The 18595-nt window shown below is 37.9% G+C and overlaps 2 protein-coding genes across 5 annotated transcripts in view; one reads left to right on the forward strand and one right to left on the reverse strand.

Moving 5' to 3' along the window:
* The window catches only part of NECAB1 (N-terminal EF-hand calcium binding protein 1), a 53176-nt gene extending 47409 nt beyond the window's left edge, over nucleotides 1-5767 (forward strand). The window contains 2 exon segments of the mRNA XM_033519467.1: nucleotides 805-882; nucleotides 1858-5767. Of these exon segments, the coding sequence (XP_033375358.1) occupies nucleotides 805-882; nucleotides 1858-2005 (226 nt within the window). The 3' untranslated portion in view covers nucleotides 2006-5767.
* A 1051-nt stretch (nucleotides 5768-6818) lies between these two features.
* C2H8orf88 (chromosome 2 C8orf88 homolog) lies at nucleotides 6819-17454 on the reverse strand. Of its 4 annotated transcripts, none has more exons than XM_015649690.2 (6): nucleotides 17365-17454; nucleotides 14976-15081; nucleotides 14078-14154; nucleotides 12384-12468; nucleotides 8818-8924; nucleotides 6819-7097 (listed from the first exon to the last, which is right to left on the reverse strand). In XM_015649690.2, exons 2-6 carry the CDS (start codon nucleotides 15061-15063, stop codon nucleotides 7059-7061), a joined length of 396 nt encoding a protein of 131 aa, XP_015505176.1. In that variant the 5' UTR covers nucleotides 15064-15081; nucleotides 17365-17454; the 3' UTR covers nucleotides 6819-7058. The 4 variants fall into 4 exon arrangements, with proteins under 4 accessions (XP_015505176.1, XP_015505148.1, XP_015505165.1 ...); XM_015649662.2 differs by lacking the exon at nucleotides 17365-17454 and adding an exon at nucleotides 17130-17238; XM_015649679.3 differs by lacking the exon at nucleotides 17365-17454 and adding an exon at nucleotides 17130-17236 and having other exon boundaries at nucleotides 14976-15178.
* Nucleotides 17455-18595: the final 1141 nt, after the last annotated feature.

Genomic DNA, 18595 nt, shown 5'->3' on the forward strand with positions numbered 1-18595 from the left:
TTGCTGACTACGTTCTGAAGCATAAGCTGAGACCAGTTTTCAAGCACATCATTAGTGAGGTCAGCAATCTCACACTTGGGCATATGGAAAAATCTGTATATATACATTCTGTGCTATTTATCTAAACACTAATTTGAGTACCCAAATGAATAAGTGCCCTACAGTCTATAAAGCCTTTATGTTCAGGATAATGAACAGGATGATTCTGTGTAGAAGATCAATATATATTCTGTGGGCCATTTTTCACTCTTGAGAAACTCTTACTTGAATAACTTAAGAACAAGTAACCAGTACACACAATATTATTTAAAAAGCATAACTGCAGCACATATCAGCCTATGTGGCTTTATACTCCATTATACATATACTTCATTTACTCCATTTGCTTTCAAAGCACCTAAATTCTATGACACTTTGATGCATCTCTCATACAAATGTTTAACTTATTAGATGATCTTCCCTGAACAGATGTTTGATTAATTTTGTGTTTAGCATTTGCTTAGAGAAATTTTGCTGTTGGAGGAATATGAAAAATTAATTTCATAAAAAATATTAATTAATAAAAATAAATATACAAGGGCTTTATTTTTAAAAGCTCAGATAATTTGCAGTACATGGTCACTATGATCACTCATTTGTTAAGTTTATTAATTGGATTGGTTTTGGTTTTGTTTTTTTTGTTTTGTGGGTTTGTTGTTTTTTTTAATCACTGCATTTGTTCCTACTCATAAGCAGTTAGGAGCAAAATGTATATGTCAAATAACTTTGTTTATCATTAAATTAGTTTTATTGTGAAATTTTTAGTGATTCCATACAGAAGCTTCCAAGGAATTTCCACTTCATTGTTTATGAGTTCTGGGAAAACAGCAATGCCTGGAATAGGTAAGTGCCAGGACTTTGGTAGCTTTCTCTTTGTTTTTTTGTTTTGTTTTTTTTTTGGTAATTCTTGAAGTTTTGAAGGTTAGAAATCAATTGTGTAGAAGGACTGAGTAAAAATTACTTTAAATACTGCTAACAGATCTTTTGCTAAATTATCCTGAAACATAAATTAAAATTCCAGAAAGACAATGGTGATTATTCAAAAAAGTCTGAAAGTGAGTACATAAAGATAAAGCATTAGGTGGATGTTAGTTCATCAGAGACAGAAAACCAGGAAGAAAACAATATCACCAGTTTCATGGTAAAGAAGAAATAAAAATACACAATTATTGAAACAGAAGATGTGTCAGCTCACAGCACAATTCAGCATGCAAGTAGTTATTGGGAGCTCTCCCAATACTTCCCAATCCACATCAAAGGAACCCATCCAACAGACTCCCAGAGCATCTCTTTTGGGCCCAAAATAGAAATTATTAAACATCCTACCAGCTGAATTCTTGCCTCCAGCAAGCAGATGACTAAGAAATTGAGTAGAGACAAAAGGATTGTCCTTATCTACATTTAGCTAAAACACTTAGATAAACCAACCCCATGATACCAAATCTGTAGAGAGAACCTGCTCTTAGGGAGATGGAGAAGTCTCTTGCAGCTTTGCTGCCTTCCTTTCAAACACAGCCCCAGTTTTACTGGGTTTCCTATCACAAAGACTCAAGAACACTGGCAACCCATGTCAGCACTGTACTGGGTCACAACCAAGAGATGAGCATCAGGCTGACAGCGAGCTGCACAGAAGAAAACCTGTGTTTAATATAACATTCAGGCACTTCATAGCTTATCTGCTCTCTTCTCCCACTATAACATTAACTTTTGAAGCACAGAATCTCTGTACAACATTAAATGTGAAATTTCTAATGCTCATTAAAAAAAATTGAGCCTCTTTAAAAACCTGTTACATTTTTATTTTTTATAATTATTTAGCCACCTTCAAATGAATTATGGCAAGGAATTCCAAAGAAGTAATGTGGATTTCTTGGAAACTCCAGAGCTCATCACAACAATGCTAGTCCCTGGTAAATACCAACTTTTCACATTATTTTTTTTTGTTCCATGTGAAAGGTTTTATTAATGTGTTCCATATGCAAGACCACTGCATAATATCACCCTTACTCAGATCGTCTTTGGTAAAGTGTAGAGGAGAAAAGGATTCCAAATGTTTTTATTTTAACCACATAAATATAAAATGCATCAGCAAGGATGAGACCCACAGTGCTTTCATGCAGTGTGAAGTTACACTAATATACACTATTTAAGAAAATATCTAGAATAAACAATACTATCTGTGAATGATAAAATAGACACCATTTAAGCTTTTCAAGGAAAAAAATGCTTTCTGATTAAGACTTCAATTTATTCCTACTTACATTTAAGGGATCCTTAATTACAAATAATTAATATTTACTAACCAACTTGTACACACTTCCTGCTATATTAAAAGAAAGCAAGGTGGTAAAGATTCCAAATTATTATTCTTTATACAAAACAATGAGCATGGCACATCTTTCTCCTAGAAATAAGAGTTAGAAGACACAGTGCAGGTGCAGGATGAAGCAAAGAAAGCATCACTCCCATACTTACAAAGAGAGGACAGTAATTTATTTTTTTTTTATTTTATTTTAGGGAACACAGATCTATTACAATGAAGTCCTAAGTTTCTATGTCTGAGTACAGACTAAATTTAAAATATTAAAACCCCACACAATAGAAAAATAAAAGTAGTCCCGTACCCAGGGTTTGTCCTTAAAAGAAACCAGCCAAGACATCTTCAGACCTCATGAGCCTGATGTGGACACAAAGTTATATGCCAGGCATTCATGCAGAATCAGGAGATGGAAATTAATGACAAGTATCTCTGTAAATCTTGTATCTTACTGGGATGCTGCTGGATTTAAGACAAACTTGATTGCAGGAAACAATGAAGCCTTTTTCCAAAATTCTTTGTGTCCAAGAGACTGCATATGATCCATCAGTGTTCCAGGGTGGTTTACTCACAGGTAAAGTACAATTAACATAAAATGTAAACATAATTTTTATGTGCCTAAATATGGAAGTGTCTGAAATTGGATTCCAAGTACTCATTAAAGCATTTACTCTGCCTGCTAAGAAGGATTTCAGTCTGCAGCACTTTGTCCTTGCAGACAGTTACCATAGAAACAGTATTTCTCACTGTGCACTCCTTGCTGGGGTTGTGGGGGGAGAGGCAATGGGAATTAATGCATTCACAGTTCTTTGTACAATTTTATACATTACCTGTAATTTAGAAATCTGTGCAATGATTTGAACTCTGTTTCATGGAAAGAGCTTCCCACAGCTGATCTATACAAATCATATTTGTATTTAAAAGACAGAAAATGATCTTGAAGTAAAAAATGATGGCTGCAATGCTACCAGTACACTTTACAAAAGAATTTTAGACACCATAAAGTGATATCACTGTAAAAACAGAAGGAAAAAACCCTAAACCGTATCTGCAGTTAGAACACAGGCTCTATTCTAAAAATAAATTTACCCTAGCTAAACTTCCAAACTTCTTTTACACATCTGGGTAGCTAAGAACTGAATCAATTGCAAATTGTAATCTGAATCTGATTCATTCAAAGTTAACAACCCATAAGTCTTTACCAATTAACTAAAATCAGTAAGGATACTTATGTGGCCAAGAAATGAATCAGGAAGATAAGTTCTCACCATGACACAGTATTATCCTAAAGAAAATTAATTTGCCATCAGTTAAGAGGAACCACAATCCATTATAACCACTCATACACCTGTTAACTCACCCAGTTGCTTCAGCCAATCTACCAGGGCGGAATGAATCACTCAGTTCATATTCAGTGAATGTCTCATTTTTACACAATATCTGGACTGGAGGACTCTAGAGAACCTTTGGGTGAGAAAACAAGCTAAGGGGGAACCACTGAACACTTATAACACTATAACCAATGAAATAAATAGTTAAATTGGGCATTTTGGAGGACTGAAATGCATTAATCCACTGATGTTTTAGAGACTACTAGGCTGATAGCCTGAATTCAGGTAGGACTCTTGAGTATTTTCTCATATGTTTTCTTCATTAATAATAATTTTGATTAAAATAGCATTAATGGAAGCATTTATGGATACATACATAAGAAATTAAGTTCTGCTAATGAATTTGTGTAGTGTGAAACCTATGTAGTCTAGAACACCCCTCGACTAAGGGCATTTAGCATCTCAGATGCAGTCACAATTCCCTTCCTTCCTTCCCACCTCTCTCCATAAATCTTGTGGTTCCTCTCTGCATAAGGTTCCATTTCAAAAGGCCAAAGGCTAGAGACTGTGGGGAAGAAACACAGATTGGTTTCACCCCAGAATTGCCTATGAGTTGGTGATTACAGAACTTTTTATGTGAATGACATTTTACAAGTCCATCAATTCTCTTACTTTTGAGGACAAAAAGCTATTAATTCCTAGAGTTGTATAAAAGACCCATCAGATTTGAAAAATGTCACCAGGAAAGCAAGTCATTAAAGCTAACATAACCACCCAGGGAACATAGTACTTGTCTTAAAAACTGACACACACAGCAGCACAGGACTGAGGATTTATTTAGTTTGCTCTCGGGGGTCTGGGCACTTAATTCTATGCAGCCGTACCTATGACACGTTAATGCTTCTCTGGATGTTATCAAAAGGAGATACAACTCCTGTGATAAAGCTGCCTTCCCACCACTTACACCCAGTTCTCCCAGTATTCTCAGTATCTTTTTCTCACCAGTATTAGCTGCATATATAAATAATTGTTTTATTATACACATTATAGGTATTTTATTTAGAATTTTTACCAGAGGTAAAAAAAGAAATGCAATTTATGTTAGCAAATAAATAAATTCTGCTCTCTTTCAGCATCGTGGTGGTCCACAATAACAACTACAAGCCATGTTGTAACAACAAGTTAATGTTGTATTATCTTTCATTACACTAACATTCATATTGTAGTGTACAGGTGAATTTATGATGTGATAACATTTGTTATTATGGATGGGATCTTTTCAACTTTATCCATTCTAAAGTCTGGAAAACTGTGCATTTATTCCCTTTTCTTTTTGTGACTAGTTCAGTGAAATGATGCATTCTAAAAACTGAAATAAGAAAAATATGAAAAACTGTTTATTTCTCTGACAGTCCAAACTGTCACAGAAAAGTATGTTATGAATGTATGACTAAATATTTGTGAAAAGTTTTATTACTGCATTAATAAACAGCCATTACTTAATGCTGCTGTGGTCTCCTTTTACAAAAGAAAGAAGTATGAACCTGAACACACATTTTCATACGTCTGTGGAGAAGCTGTAAGCCATTAATGAAAACAATAAACATAGGGACAATTCTTAGTGCTAATACAGAACTTCCCCCAGGATATTTTCTGCTCACAAAGAGATAAGGCAGTACTATCTTCTTTTAACAGACTCTTAACCCTAACCCTCACAGGAGGAAACATATCTGCCTATCTGTTGTCACTACAGATCCCCAGACTGAGCATTACACAACTTCTATGTCCTGACCACTCAGAAAATATTTTCTTTAGATCTCTGGCAGGTCACTGCAAAATTGTTAGAGAAACTGCAGTTACAGCATAAATAGCCACAAAGCTCGAGTTTGGTTCTAGCAGGGTGCAGGGCTACTGTATACCCTTGACTGATGAACAGCACCATGTCCATGAGGGAGATCACCCTTTTCAACCAGCATGCAGCTTTGGTAGAGATGTACATGGAGCACTGAGGGAGGAAAGGGGACACCCACCGAGCCAGCCAGGTCAGCTCAATTAACTTGGTCATCAGTGGGGTGACAGATGTTGCAGCCAGACTGCCCTCAGGTCCAGGGGCCTGGGGGTCCTGGCTGATTGAGCATGAGCCAGCAGTGCCTTGGCAGTCAGGAGGGCCAGCCCTGTCCTGGGGTACATCAGGCACAGCATGGCCAGCTGGGCAAGGGAGAGGATTGTCCCACTCTGCTCTGCACTGGGGCAGCCTCAGCTCGAGTGCTGGGGGCAGTTCTGGGCACAGCAGTGTAAAAGAGAGATAAAGCTATTTAAGAGTCCAAAGAAGGGCCATGAGGATGATGAAGGGCCTACAGGGGAAGCCATTCAAGGTGTGGCTGAGGGCACTTGGTTGGTTCAGCCTGGAGGAGACTGAGAAGAGACTTCATGGCGGTCTGCAACTTCCTCATGAGAAGAAAAAGGATGGGTAGCCATCTCTTCTCTCTGGTGAGAGTGACAAGTGACCCGAGGGAATGGCATCAAACGGTGTCAGGGGAGCAGGCAAGTTGGATTATCAGGGAAAGGTTCTTCACCTAGAGGGTGGCTGGGCACTGGAACAGGCTCCCCAGGGAAGTGGTCACAGCACCAAGAGTTCAAGAAGCATTTGGACAATGCTCTCAGGCACATGGTGTGATTCTTGGGGATGGCACTATACAGGGCCAGGAGTCAGACTTTGATGATCCTTATGAGACCCTTCCAATTTAAGGAATGCAATGCATAGGCAGGTCTCCTGTTCTGATCCAGGATGAGAGAAAATTTCTCTTGTTAGTGAAACTATTACTAGTAAGAGACTTCATACCTTCAAAGAAGGTATGTGTATCCACAAAATATTAAGGAATATCTTGTGTCAAGATGAAGATTTCAAATTAAGAAGCAGCAAATCAAGTTCCATCAAACAAACCTCAAAACCTAAGGAGTAGATACCCTAAGATATTGAGATTTGACACAGCCACTATTCATTGTTCCATATTTATTTCTGAGGAAGGGAGTTGGGAGCAAGCAAGAAGTGCCAGTCAAGTGTTTATTTAGAATTTATGGTTAGGCAAAATATATGGCTACATAACAGAAACAATTCAATGACAAAATTCTGCCACACCAATATGTAAAATTATTTATTTTCACTTTAATCATATTACCATTTCAGGCATTACAAATTAAAGGTTTGTCTCTTAAAGCATTCAGGCAATTACAGGAAGAAACAGGCATTTTCATACGCTTCACAGGGTCGTACTTCCATCTGCAGGCACCCAAGTACCTGCAAAAATCTTGAAGACCTACATCAAATGTAGCTCCCTCATTTATGGACCTTGGATCCTCCAAACAACATGTCACTTCTTACAGATGTCAATGAAAGGTTTGTTCTTTACCTGTAAGACAAACCAACCCTCAAATTACTTCAGCTATAATAGATCATTTCAAGTTTTCATTTCAGTTTGCTTGTAACTGTGTTCTACTCCATGTACATTCCACAATTGAGATTTTTTTTTAATATGGCAAACAGTTCTATTTTCATTAATCATAGAGACTTCATCTAAAATTTTCTTGTTGTGTGTCAACACAGTAACATACGTTCAAATGCTGAGCTAAGTATTGGTAGCCCTGATCTCAACATCTCAAAAAACCCCAGTGTCCTGCGGGACAAATACAGTCCACAGTCCATCAACTGTAAAAACTGCATCTCCCTCGTACAAGTCATTCTAGGAAGTTTTCTTCATCTGAAAATACAACTTCTACTCAGAAATGGGCACATATTTCAGCAGTGGCTTCAAAAATTCAGAACTAGGACAGTCTTTAGCATGAACTGCCTGAATACCCAGCTCAGCAGCAAATTGTTGAAAACCACCCACTCTAAAATATAAGCTCACTGACGCTGTATGATTGTCTATCATTAGAAATTTATTTGCAGGCCACCTTCTGACACTTTTAAGCATAATTCACTTAATTTACACATGCATCTCATCAATCCCTCTGGTTTCTGTGCAGGAAAATAGATGATGTGATCAGTCAACAGGCTGGAATTTTGGATGAACTAGGTGACCTCACTGATTTCTGTAGGGACCCTCCCTTTTCCTAGGAATGTAAACATCTGAAAGCAAACAGATCATCAAAATTTGCCACTCTTAGAAATACAGGTGGTAGGAGAGGGGGAAAGTTAGGAAATTAAAGGAAATTAAACTTTAAAAGGAAATTAGGAAATTTCCTTGAGAAATTAAAGAGCTAAGACTTCTGAGTCTGAAATCAGGTTTTCAAACAAATAAAGCTTTTATCTTGAGGGTAAATAGAAAGACATAAAAAGCAAGATCAAGGAAAGCTGATTATGGTCCTATGTTAGTTAATTTTTGTTTCTTCAAAGGACAAAAATTTTAAAAGTTTAAAAATGCCTCCAAATGTGGCCTACACAATCATCATGTGGACACACTTTTTCATAATAGGAATCCTATTTGTAACAGGACTACATCTCAATGATCTCAAAAGCAACCTAGTATGTAGCCTAATTTGATATGATGTTTACACAGAAAATGTTCCCACACTTGGAGTCTGGAATGCAATCCAGTTTTCTCTTAGTGTATGAAGTATTTGAGGATTCTTTCATCACAAAAATTAAGGTAGTACACATGGATATCCTTCACATTCATCATTCACTTCTATTAATTTCTCCCCAAAACCAAAGACCAAAGATAACGATAATACAAACTGCAATGAGCTCATTAATGGTTTTGTAGTGGACATTGATGCATAAACAATTCAGACATGGATTAAGACTTTCACCACGCTGAAAATTTATCAAGATTCTCTCTTTTCTTTTGAAAACATGGAAGTATATCTGATCTTTTTCCTGTAAACAAATGAAAAACCCTTACCCTGGGTACCCCTTTACCTTTATATGGTAAAGGGGTACCCAGGGTAAGATGTCAAATACCAACCGGAGAAGTTACATACAAAGTTGTGCTGAACTGCACAATCTGTCTTTTGAAGGTTTTACCAATTCAGCAGGCCAGACTGACGGAAAATGTTACCTTTCAAATGGCTTATCAAAACCTCCATGGATGATTTTATAACTTCATTTACTACAAAAAATGCACTTACTGGCTTTTCAAGTACAATTGGGTGATCAGGAAGAAACTCTGGTTTCTTCTGAGAGAGAGAAACATTTGAAAGCTTCAGAAGGAAATCTCTGCTGTATTGGATCCTTTCTGTGAATATACAAAATCACTAAGTTCAACATTCTTGTTTATGGGATTAAGATTGGGAATTCAGAAAAATTATTTGGTTACTTATAGAATGGTAGAAATACTACACATGGAATATAAAAATCAGTTTTAAAAACAGAAGTGATTTAGGTCTTATCTTGCATCAGGAAAATTTGAAGTAAATTACAGAGCATTTCACTTTAACTGTATCAAACTGACACAGTAAATCAACACAAAAGAAGAAAAAAGGTGAATCCAACCATACACCAGACAGACTCCCTGTATCTTGTTCTAATTAGCGGAAACACCACAAACTGGTCTTGAAACCCACAAGAAAAATATGTTTATAACTCACTCCAAAGTGGCACCTATTTCTGAGGGACAGATAACAGATAACTGTCTCCTTTCTTAGAGCTAGTAAGTTAAATGTCTTTCAGCACCTAGAAGGAATGATGAGATCTGCTGCATGTAAAATGGCAAACAGATTTATAGCAGTGAAATACCTTTGAGGGATTACACTGAATCAACAAGAGTCAGAGCCTTTGCTCAGAACATGTAGGTTTCTCATTTGAGCTTATAGTACTATTTCTACTATGTCACAGCTTTGGATATAGTATGTCTACCAATGTCTGTATTTAAACTGATATTCTCAAACAAGAGAAGAAGCAAGAGGAAAGGAATTAGGCAAAGAAGGAACAAACTTTATCTCTGGTCCTTGATGACAACAAAGCTTATTCCTTTAGGAATGATGGGCTTTCTACAAGATTGTCACTTGATGGACAACAGTGTTTGTTTCTCAGACTGCAGAATGTTGAAAAGAAAGAGATGATATCAACTATGACATGAATTTTTTCCTGCCTTTGAACACAAACAATGCAGTAACTTGTGAACCTAAGGGAGGGCATGTGAGTAACTTTGAAAAAAACAGTTTAAAGAATACAAGAATACTGTAAAACTTATGGCTTGTAGTTTCCTCTCCTTTATTAAAAACCTATGAAGATGATGACTTCTGTAAGACCTCTGACACAATCCCCCACAACGTCCTTCTCTCTCAATTGGAGAGATGTGGATTAGATTGGGGGACTGTTCACGGGGTGAGGTTGCATAGTTGCATCTGATCTCATGTTGGAACAAGTCCAGAGCAGAGTCCCTAAGTTGATCACAAGGCTGGAACACCTATCCTATGAAGACAGGCTTAGATAGTTGTTCAGCTTGGAGAAGAGAAGGCTCTTGGGAGACTTTGGGGAAGCCTTCCAGTATCTAATGGAGGCCTACAAGAAGGATAGAGAGGGGGACTTCTCAGAGGTATGTAGTGATAGGAAAAGGGGGAATAGCCTTAAGCTGAGAGACAGTAGGTTTAGGTTAGATATGAAAATGAAATTCTTTACTGTGAGGATGGTGAGGCACTTGAAAAGGCTGCACAAAGAAGTTATGGATGCCCAATCCCTGGGAGTGTTCAGCATCATGCTGGGTGGGGCTTTGAGTAACATGGTGCAGTGGCAGGTGTCCCTGTCCAAGGCAGGGGGTTAGAACCTGATGATGTTTTAAGCCTCTTCAACCCAAACCATATTATGATCCAAAGAGTAGTGGTCATGTCTGGATGTAGATCAGTGAGTGATGAGTGGTATCCCTCAGAGTTTCTTATTTGGACCAGTACTGTTGAGTGTCTTCATCAATGACAGACAGTGGGATGAACTGCACTCTCAGCAAATTTGCAGGTAACACCAAGCTGAGTGGTGTGGTGGACACACTTGAAGGACAGGATACCATCCAGAGAGACCTGGAAAAGCTCAAGAAGTGGGCTCATGGGAACCCCATGCTGCACTTAAGAACTGCAGAGACAGGTAATTCAAAGCACAGTACTGCTGAAGAGATATCAAATGGAAATTATTATCTGGAACTTGAAGTACAGCTGAACATAAACAGAGTTCTAGAAGAACTAAAGCAATTATACTGTGCTAGGAAAAGAAGAAAACAAAATACTTGTTTGTAAGCAGTAGCTGAATTGTAGGACATCTAAAGCTGTGTAACTCTGAAGGAAATATTACAACAATCAGCAAACAAACAAAAGCCCTTTGAAAAAAAGTGTGATAAAAAGTTCAACAGTGCGAAGAATTGTGGAATAGACTCAGGGAGGCATCACAGAGCAATTAACCACTGAAAACGATCCAAAGAGACGGCTTTTGCAAGAGACCAGGATCTGATGAGAACCTGCTTAAGATCTTGTAGAACAAAACAATCTCTACCCACCACAAGCAGACTTGATGAGAATGGATCAGAAAGACACCACCAGACAGATAGAACCTGACAAGTCTGTCACCTAACTAGATCCAAAAACCAGAACTCTCTTCTATTTATCAAGATCAAAAATAAAAGAAATGAACCTGAGATTGAAAGGAGATACATGGAAGACTTATTTTCAAGTCAGTAACACATAACAGAACTAATGCTCAAGATCCTGAGAGATGGGAACCTAAGACTGACAAAAATACAAAAGCCTCATTAAAACTTAATATAATTCTTTCAAATTTTGAGTATGAAGAGCGGAAGAACAAACCACATCTTCAGAGATTACTTAAGGATTGGAGATTACAGATGGATGCCTGATTACAGGCAGACATGGACAAAATAAAGAAACTCTCAATAAACTGGTGACCTAACCTGGGTCACTGATGCAGTTTCTGTGATATGTTTAAGAATGAAGAATTAGGTAGGAAGCAGGAAGTACTGTGAGAATGCATTTGAAATCTGAGATTATCTCTTAATGAAGAAAAAAAGGAGTAAAATTTTGACTTGGTTAAACTACCAATTCTCTCTGAGAACAGTGGCAGGCATCACAGAGAGAAAAGCATTAGAAGCTAACCTTAAGGACAGTACTGACACAAAACAAGATCATTCAGGATAATAATAAAAATTAACAATAAACCAAATTAATAATAATAAAAATTTAACTAATATCTAACCACCCAAATACTATTATTTTACAAGAAAGGCAAAATTATGAGTTCTTAACTTGATTACATTCGTCTGTATGCCACAATTGAACCCTGCAACAGGCTAAAGGATGCAAACCAAATCTGTACTTCTACACACAGAGGCAATCTATACAAACCCAGGATTTTGTGCAAAGAATTTTTTTTATGTTTGGGGTCTGTTTTTTCAGGGGGTTAGTTGTGCTTTTTTATTTGTTTGTTTGGTTTGGTTTGTCTGAGTTTTTTTTAAGACAATTATACCCCTATATAAAAGCAAGTCTACCAGTTTTCCACCTCAGTTATGGTCAAGTTTTACACCTTTTACACTCCCTAGAGTATTATGTGAAAAGTAGAAAAGTTTCATATTCTCCAAAATATCAATGCGCTAGCTGATCAGAAACCATAAAGTGCAGCCCACATCACTTCAAAGTTCAGTTGTCCTCCATCCAGAAAATACAATCCTGACACAGCTCCCCATGCAGTATTTTACCTTTTTTTGCTCCTGATTCATGTTGTTTTGGTTGACAGAGCATCACAGTTTGAGCTAAGATCTTCACTTCAGTCATTTCAGATGACTAAAACAGGAAGGAAAGTGATGAAGCTTATCTCCTTAAAGCGTGTTAAAACAAGGATATATGTTTCTTAGTTAAAAGTAACAGTTGTAGCACAGATTAATTTGAACCTGTAGAATGTAACTCTTGATTGCAAACAATAAGGAAATAGTTTGATAAAACAATACATCTGAACATACTGGAGAGACATTTTTTACACAGAATTTTACAGTGCTACAGCTAGTCTTCAAAACAAACACATTTATGCCCTCCTTTTCTATTATCCCACCTAGAAACGCAGTCACAAGCTATATTCGGGAATAATACAAGCAGGAAGGACTTTCCTTAAGACCAAAGGATGGACTTGGATTCTCTCACTTAGCAAAAAGGTTTGCTTCACAAGCACCAAGAGCCAATATCCACAGTATAATGTCAAGTTTTTCCCAGCTGCCAAAACCTTGAAGAACGTGTTTTGGAAAGTTGAAAAGTAATTTATCCTCAAGAGCTTGTCTTAGCTCTGAAAAGGCTGTACAGGTTTGAGGAATATTAACATCACTCTGAGTCAGATGGGAAGTGGGAAAGAACTGAAAATTGCTCATCAAGATAGGAGACTATTCAGATGACATTTGGGGTACCCAGGAAACAGTTCATGGTCAAAACTATTATTAAAATTTCTTTTCCGTATACAATATTAAAGAAGACATTTAAAAAATATAAAAAATACATCTATACTTAAATCAAACAAATGCAATATGCAGCTACATGTAGCTAAACACTGATGAAACTGAGTATTACAACACTGATGACCAGAGGCTTATTTATAAGGGTGTAGTTTGTTCTCCTCAGTAATTTCTGCTCAAGAGACAACTGTGTTAATTTCTCCATGTAGGATCAAAGATAAGCTTGCAAGACCTTGACTTTTTTTTTTTTAAAAAAGTAAAAGGCAGCTTGCAGAAGCTTACTACAACAAAGAAGGACTACAGAATTACTAAAAACCTTCTAAAATAATAAAAAAGTAAAAATTAAGGAACATTTGTTCTAACAAAACCCCTTATCTATCAATGCTTTGAAAAAACATTCAAATCAGAATCAACAGAAAGGCAAATTCAAGCTATGAAACATGATGCATTCCAGCTGGAAGACTTAAAACTTCATTTTCCAGGAAACAGCTACAACCAATTTCAAGTCTGAAAAACATACCATGTCCAAAGCCAAGCACTTCTACCAATAAAGCATAAACTTTTATGATGTTTGCCGTTTCAAATGAATTTGTGCATGTGCTAACAACAACAAAAAAATCTTATTTTTTTATTTACACATAATAAGTGAAGACAGAAGACATGCATTCTAAATTTAAAAGAGCTGACTTAAATTCAGTGAGGACTAAAGAAATGCCACACAGATTTTCACAAGAATCTTAAATTCCTAAGCTGCATTTTTCAGATATTAATGCTTGCAAATACCAGGGAAAAGCATTCCTGAAACTTATAATACTTTTTAACAGTTCTGACACTGCTGGTTTAAAACATTCAGAGTCAAGGACACTCCTGGATGGAAATAGTTTTCATCTGGTTACATAACATATCAGCTGATCTTCAATTTATAAATAATTATATATTTAGTCAATACTCACCCAGTTAACCTTACTCTGCAAACATACTTCAGTGCTGCTGGGTAATTCAGTCCGAATGTTTAAAGCAATGGGTGATGCTGATGAGCATAAAACATCAGGAAAAAACAATTTCAGTAGATTCCATAGTATTATTTTGTGATACTTGCCCCAAGAACAGTCCTTCTTGCACAGAGATTATATGGGCATTTATTCACAGCTTAGAAGCTCTAGATCACCACAAGACCACTTTCCCATTTCTTCCATAAATTTTATACAAAGTAAAAATTTATGATGTCACTTAGCTTTAGTCCACATCAGCATAGCTGAAGACTTTATGACCACCAAAAATTTCTAACTTAACAATAATAACAAGTGTAATACTGCAATATCTAGGCTTTAATTTACAGAGGTTTAAAATGTAAACCAAAATATTCACACCTAACATGAATACTGCATGATTTTTTTTTCTTAAAATTTTGTGGGGGTTTTTTTCGTTTTGAATTTGTATGAAAGCTAGGTAAGAACAATGCAGTCCAGTGCACTGTGCTTGCAATAAAACCTAAATAATCTGTTAAATTATAGGTATTTTATGTTTTCAATTGTTGGGAGTCAGCTACCCCAAGAAATCCAAATTTAATGGAGAAGCCCGATCCAGCTTTCTGAAGCTACATTTCAGATGCCAAGCTAGAAGAGCAGTACCAAAGAGCTCTGCATAAACCTAATATAGTTTAAATTCAGATTTTATCACAGAGATGATGTACTAAGATCAACACACAGCAAGGTATTTACTCTCTGTAGTTTAACAAAGTAATTTAAAAACAGAACAAAGCAAAACAAGACACCTACACATCCTTGTTATTTCCCTAAACCATAACCCAAACCTTGGTAAAGTGAACTGCACCTGAGCCATGCTACTCACCTTGTTTAGAAGACAGTTGATGCGCAGGTCGTGCTGGCTGAAGGGATTTACCAATAAACTTTTTTGCTTCTGTAACATTTTGAAACATCGCACTTCAAAAAAGCAGCTGAAATCATTAGCATTCAGTTTCACATACGGATGTTAAGCAAGAAGAGCAATCTACCTACTCCTTGTTAGTTGCATTTGACAAGGCAATATTATATCTAGGCAGGAAAAAGCAGAAAGGTCTGATGTGTAAATTTTTTTAGATGATGGAACATGCTGGATAAAATTTGCATGAAGACAGAATCAGACACTTCTCTCATTTTTCCTTCCAACTGAGCTACCCTAGCTTCTTCTCCAGAAGATTCTTTACCTGTATGTCTCTGGACATGTTTGGAGAAAGGAGATGAGGACATGATGGAAATAAGGGGGTTTCTAATATTTCAGTTCAGTGAGTTTTTAATTAATTAGCATCAGCATGCCCCTTATCAATCTGCTGTCTGCACAGGAGTTCCTTACATATCTATACAGATTTACATGACTGTTTTTTAATAGCTACTTTACTTAATTAGCTAAGGTGGTGCTGGGCTGAAAAATCTCACACTTTAAGTAAGCAACCAGTTGGAAAATGTTTATTTGTAGTACCTGTATCTTTATGTATCTCCTTCTCATTCCCATCTCTTTTGTCAACTGGGAGATTTTATGATTTGAATGAATTTCAGCTTTTTTTTAGAGGAAAAGAATCCCAGAAAGAACAACCTCCACTATAAAAATTATACCGATTTTTTTTTTCTCTAAGAAAGTTTACAAGACAAGTGAATAATTGTTACAGCAAAACAAAAAATTCATTAAATAATCACGACTGCAAGAGTTACAACTACATTTTCCATATTCAGTATGAAACAGGAAAAGAGAAGCTAGGATATTAGACCCAGTATCATACCCAACTTTAGCTGGTTTTTGTGTTATAGGAAGAAAACTAAAAATCATCAGAGAATTTACTACATTATATTTTTTTGAACACTTCTAACGTAGTCAAATAACAATTTTCCAACATATGAAGTTTGAGCCCACCCAGGTCTAGAAACCATCTGCTTGATGGTTATTGTCTGAATTAGAACAATTTAACTAAAATTGTTATTAGAACAATTTTAACTAAAGCTAGGAAAAAAAAGTCTGTTTTGATTCTCATATTTTCCTACCCAATCATCTTAAAAAAGGAAGACTTCAAAGCTGTAGTCAAAAGCAGCAATGAAATTTCCTGCAGCTGAATTAACTAAGACTACAAATATGGATGACATATTTCATTTTACCCATATTGGGAATGCTTGTATAAATCACATTTATCCTAGACAGTGAATTTCCACAGAAAGCAATGCAGTAATAATACACATTTGCATCAAAAGAGTGAAAAAAACCAACAAACAGGCAAGTTTTCGTTCATGCCCTGATGACAAATGATATGCACGCTTTTTAAAAACAGGAAACCTGTTTAAGAGGCTGGCTAGCTGCTAGAATGCAGCACACATCTATTTTTTGTAGTGTTCTGACAATGAAAACAAGTTGTGTGGTGACAGCAAAACAACACATTTTTCCACTCTTCCCTCACCCTCCCCCAGGAAGACTCTAGAAAAGATCTCAACAAGTTATCTATCCCAATCTGCTCAATTAATAATATTCCTTCTGACCCGTATCAAGGAAAGTGGAGAAAGATTCGTTTTAATAGCTGAGGAATAAACTGCTTCCATGAGAGACTACTGCAGTGGGGGCAGCATCCCAAGAACTGCCCCTTCCAAGGCCACACTGCTTCTCTGGGGTCATCCCCGTGGGAGACCTGCCCAGCAGAAGGGAAGCCTTCTGGCACCAGCAAACAGGCCTAGGAACAGTTCTGTAGAACCCAGGGGGTTTTTTTTAGTACCTTAACAAGCTGCGCATTGACAGCAGCCATCCTCCAAGAGCCTATCTCAAGTGTCTAAAGGCGTGAAGGGGATTTGACGCTATTTTCGTGGAAAACCCCCACGGGTAATCAGAAACTGACCGTCCCCCCTCGCCCGAAATGGCACCGCACTGGGAACCCCACAGATCCCAAGAAACAAAACCTCCCTCCGCCATCCGGCCCCGAGCCCCCTGCCCAGTCCTCGAGCTCCCCTTTGGGCAGGGGGCCCAGCCCACCTCCAGCCGCCGGCAGCACCCCTGTCCCGCGATGCCGCTGGCCGCTCCGTCCCGCTGAGCCCGCTCCGTCCCTCAGCGCGGCCGGGCGGGGCGGCCTTCGCGCGGCGGCTCAGCCGCGGCCGCGTGCCGGGCCGGGCCGTTCAACGTCGCGCCGCGGGGCGGCCCCGGCCGGGACTGCGCCGCCGCTTCCCTTCGCTCCCCGCCGCTTCCCTTCTCTCCCCGCCGCTTCACGCACCTCCTTGGGATTCAGGGAAGCGGGGCACACCTGATCATTGCCCTACGAGGCCTTGCCAAGGCGCACGAGAAGCGAGATGAGGTGCTGCTGCCCAGCTCCCTCTGGGGTTAGACCTGAGAGGGACTGGAAATAGATAAAGGTGGTGTCCTCGTTTGTCCCGCAAAGGGAGTCATGTACCTCACATGGTGTACCTTACAGGGCCTTACAGTGGAAATTGGGAGAAATAAGTGAGTTTTGAACACAATGTGAGGCCTCTTCAGCTAACCTCATCCAAAAAGAAAAGTGCAATTCGCAGGCCTTGCAAAGCTGTCAGTGAATTGGAATACTGCCCTCACCGATCTGCCCCATGGCACTGGGCAGGAGGGACCAGAGAACGGCCTCTGGCTTCTCAGTTATGGAAGTGACGGCATCCTGTATGGTTTGGAAATTCAGATTTTTTTATCAGTTTTTTCTCAAAACATGTTATTGACAGTAACAATGAACTCACCCTGCTAACTCCCAGTGGAGCACACTAAACTTCCCTGATGTTAGACTTCACCTTACTTAAGTATACAGTATTAATTAAAAGTCCTTAAGTTTTTTGCTGGTATTTTTAACATATATATTTCCTATCAACTACTACAAACTCCAGAAGTTCAGAATAGGAAGGTAACATCAAGTAGATAATCACATAAATAACAATTAATTATTAATATCCACTGCTAAGATTTATAGTTCTGGCTAGTTTGTAAAGACTGTTTTATTGTTTCCATCAAGCATATTGGCTCTGCTGTGCTGCAGTCTGAATTTTACTAACTTAGGTATTCAGAAATGAATACTGTCCCTGAAATAATGGCTATTATAAACAGATGCCAGCTCCTCAGTCTTCTCTCCTGACACATCATCTTCCAGTTGGTTTCCTGACCTGTTCATGCATGATGTGCTATCAGCCTTCTCTTTGCAGACACCGATGCAGCACATCTTCATACTCACTAACCCATTTGCTGCTGATTTAAAGTAATTTCTCCCAAGTGAATTAGTTTATACTCAGACATGTCCTGTTTCTTCTGACCCATCATCCATTCTCACAAGATTGTCATGTAAAACAGTTGCTCTCCTATTATCAACCATTCCTTTAGCTACATAAGAACTAATTATAAATTATTAATCTGTAAGTGCCCATAGATATTAAATGTCTCTGGCTGTTACTCCAGAACTGTTACTGATGGGAAAGTCAATGGGGCAACTAAAA

The sequence above is a fragment of the Parus major genome, chromosome 2, assembly GCF_001522545.3.
Source record: "Parus major isolate Abel chromosome 2, Parus_major1.1, whole genome shotgun sequence".
Classification (NCBI taxonomy): Eukaryota; Metazoa; Chordata; class Aves; order Passeriformes; family Paridae; genus Parus; species Parus major.

Excerpts from the sequence above, each read along its gene's own strand:
- C2H8orf88 (XM_015649690.2), bottom strand. The coding sequence starts at position 15,063 with ATGTTTCAAAATGTTACAGAAGCAAAAAAGTTTATTGGTAAATCCCTT. Across the intron at positions 14,155-14,975 it reads TCAACTGTCTTCTAAACAAG|CATCACCCATTGCTTTAAAC; the intron begins GTGAGTAGCATG and ends TATGCTCATCAG. Across the intron at positions 7,098-8,817 it reads CAATTGTACTTGAAAAGCCA|GTAAAGAACAAACCTTTCAT; the intron begins GTAAGTGCATTT and ends TTTGTCTTACAG.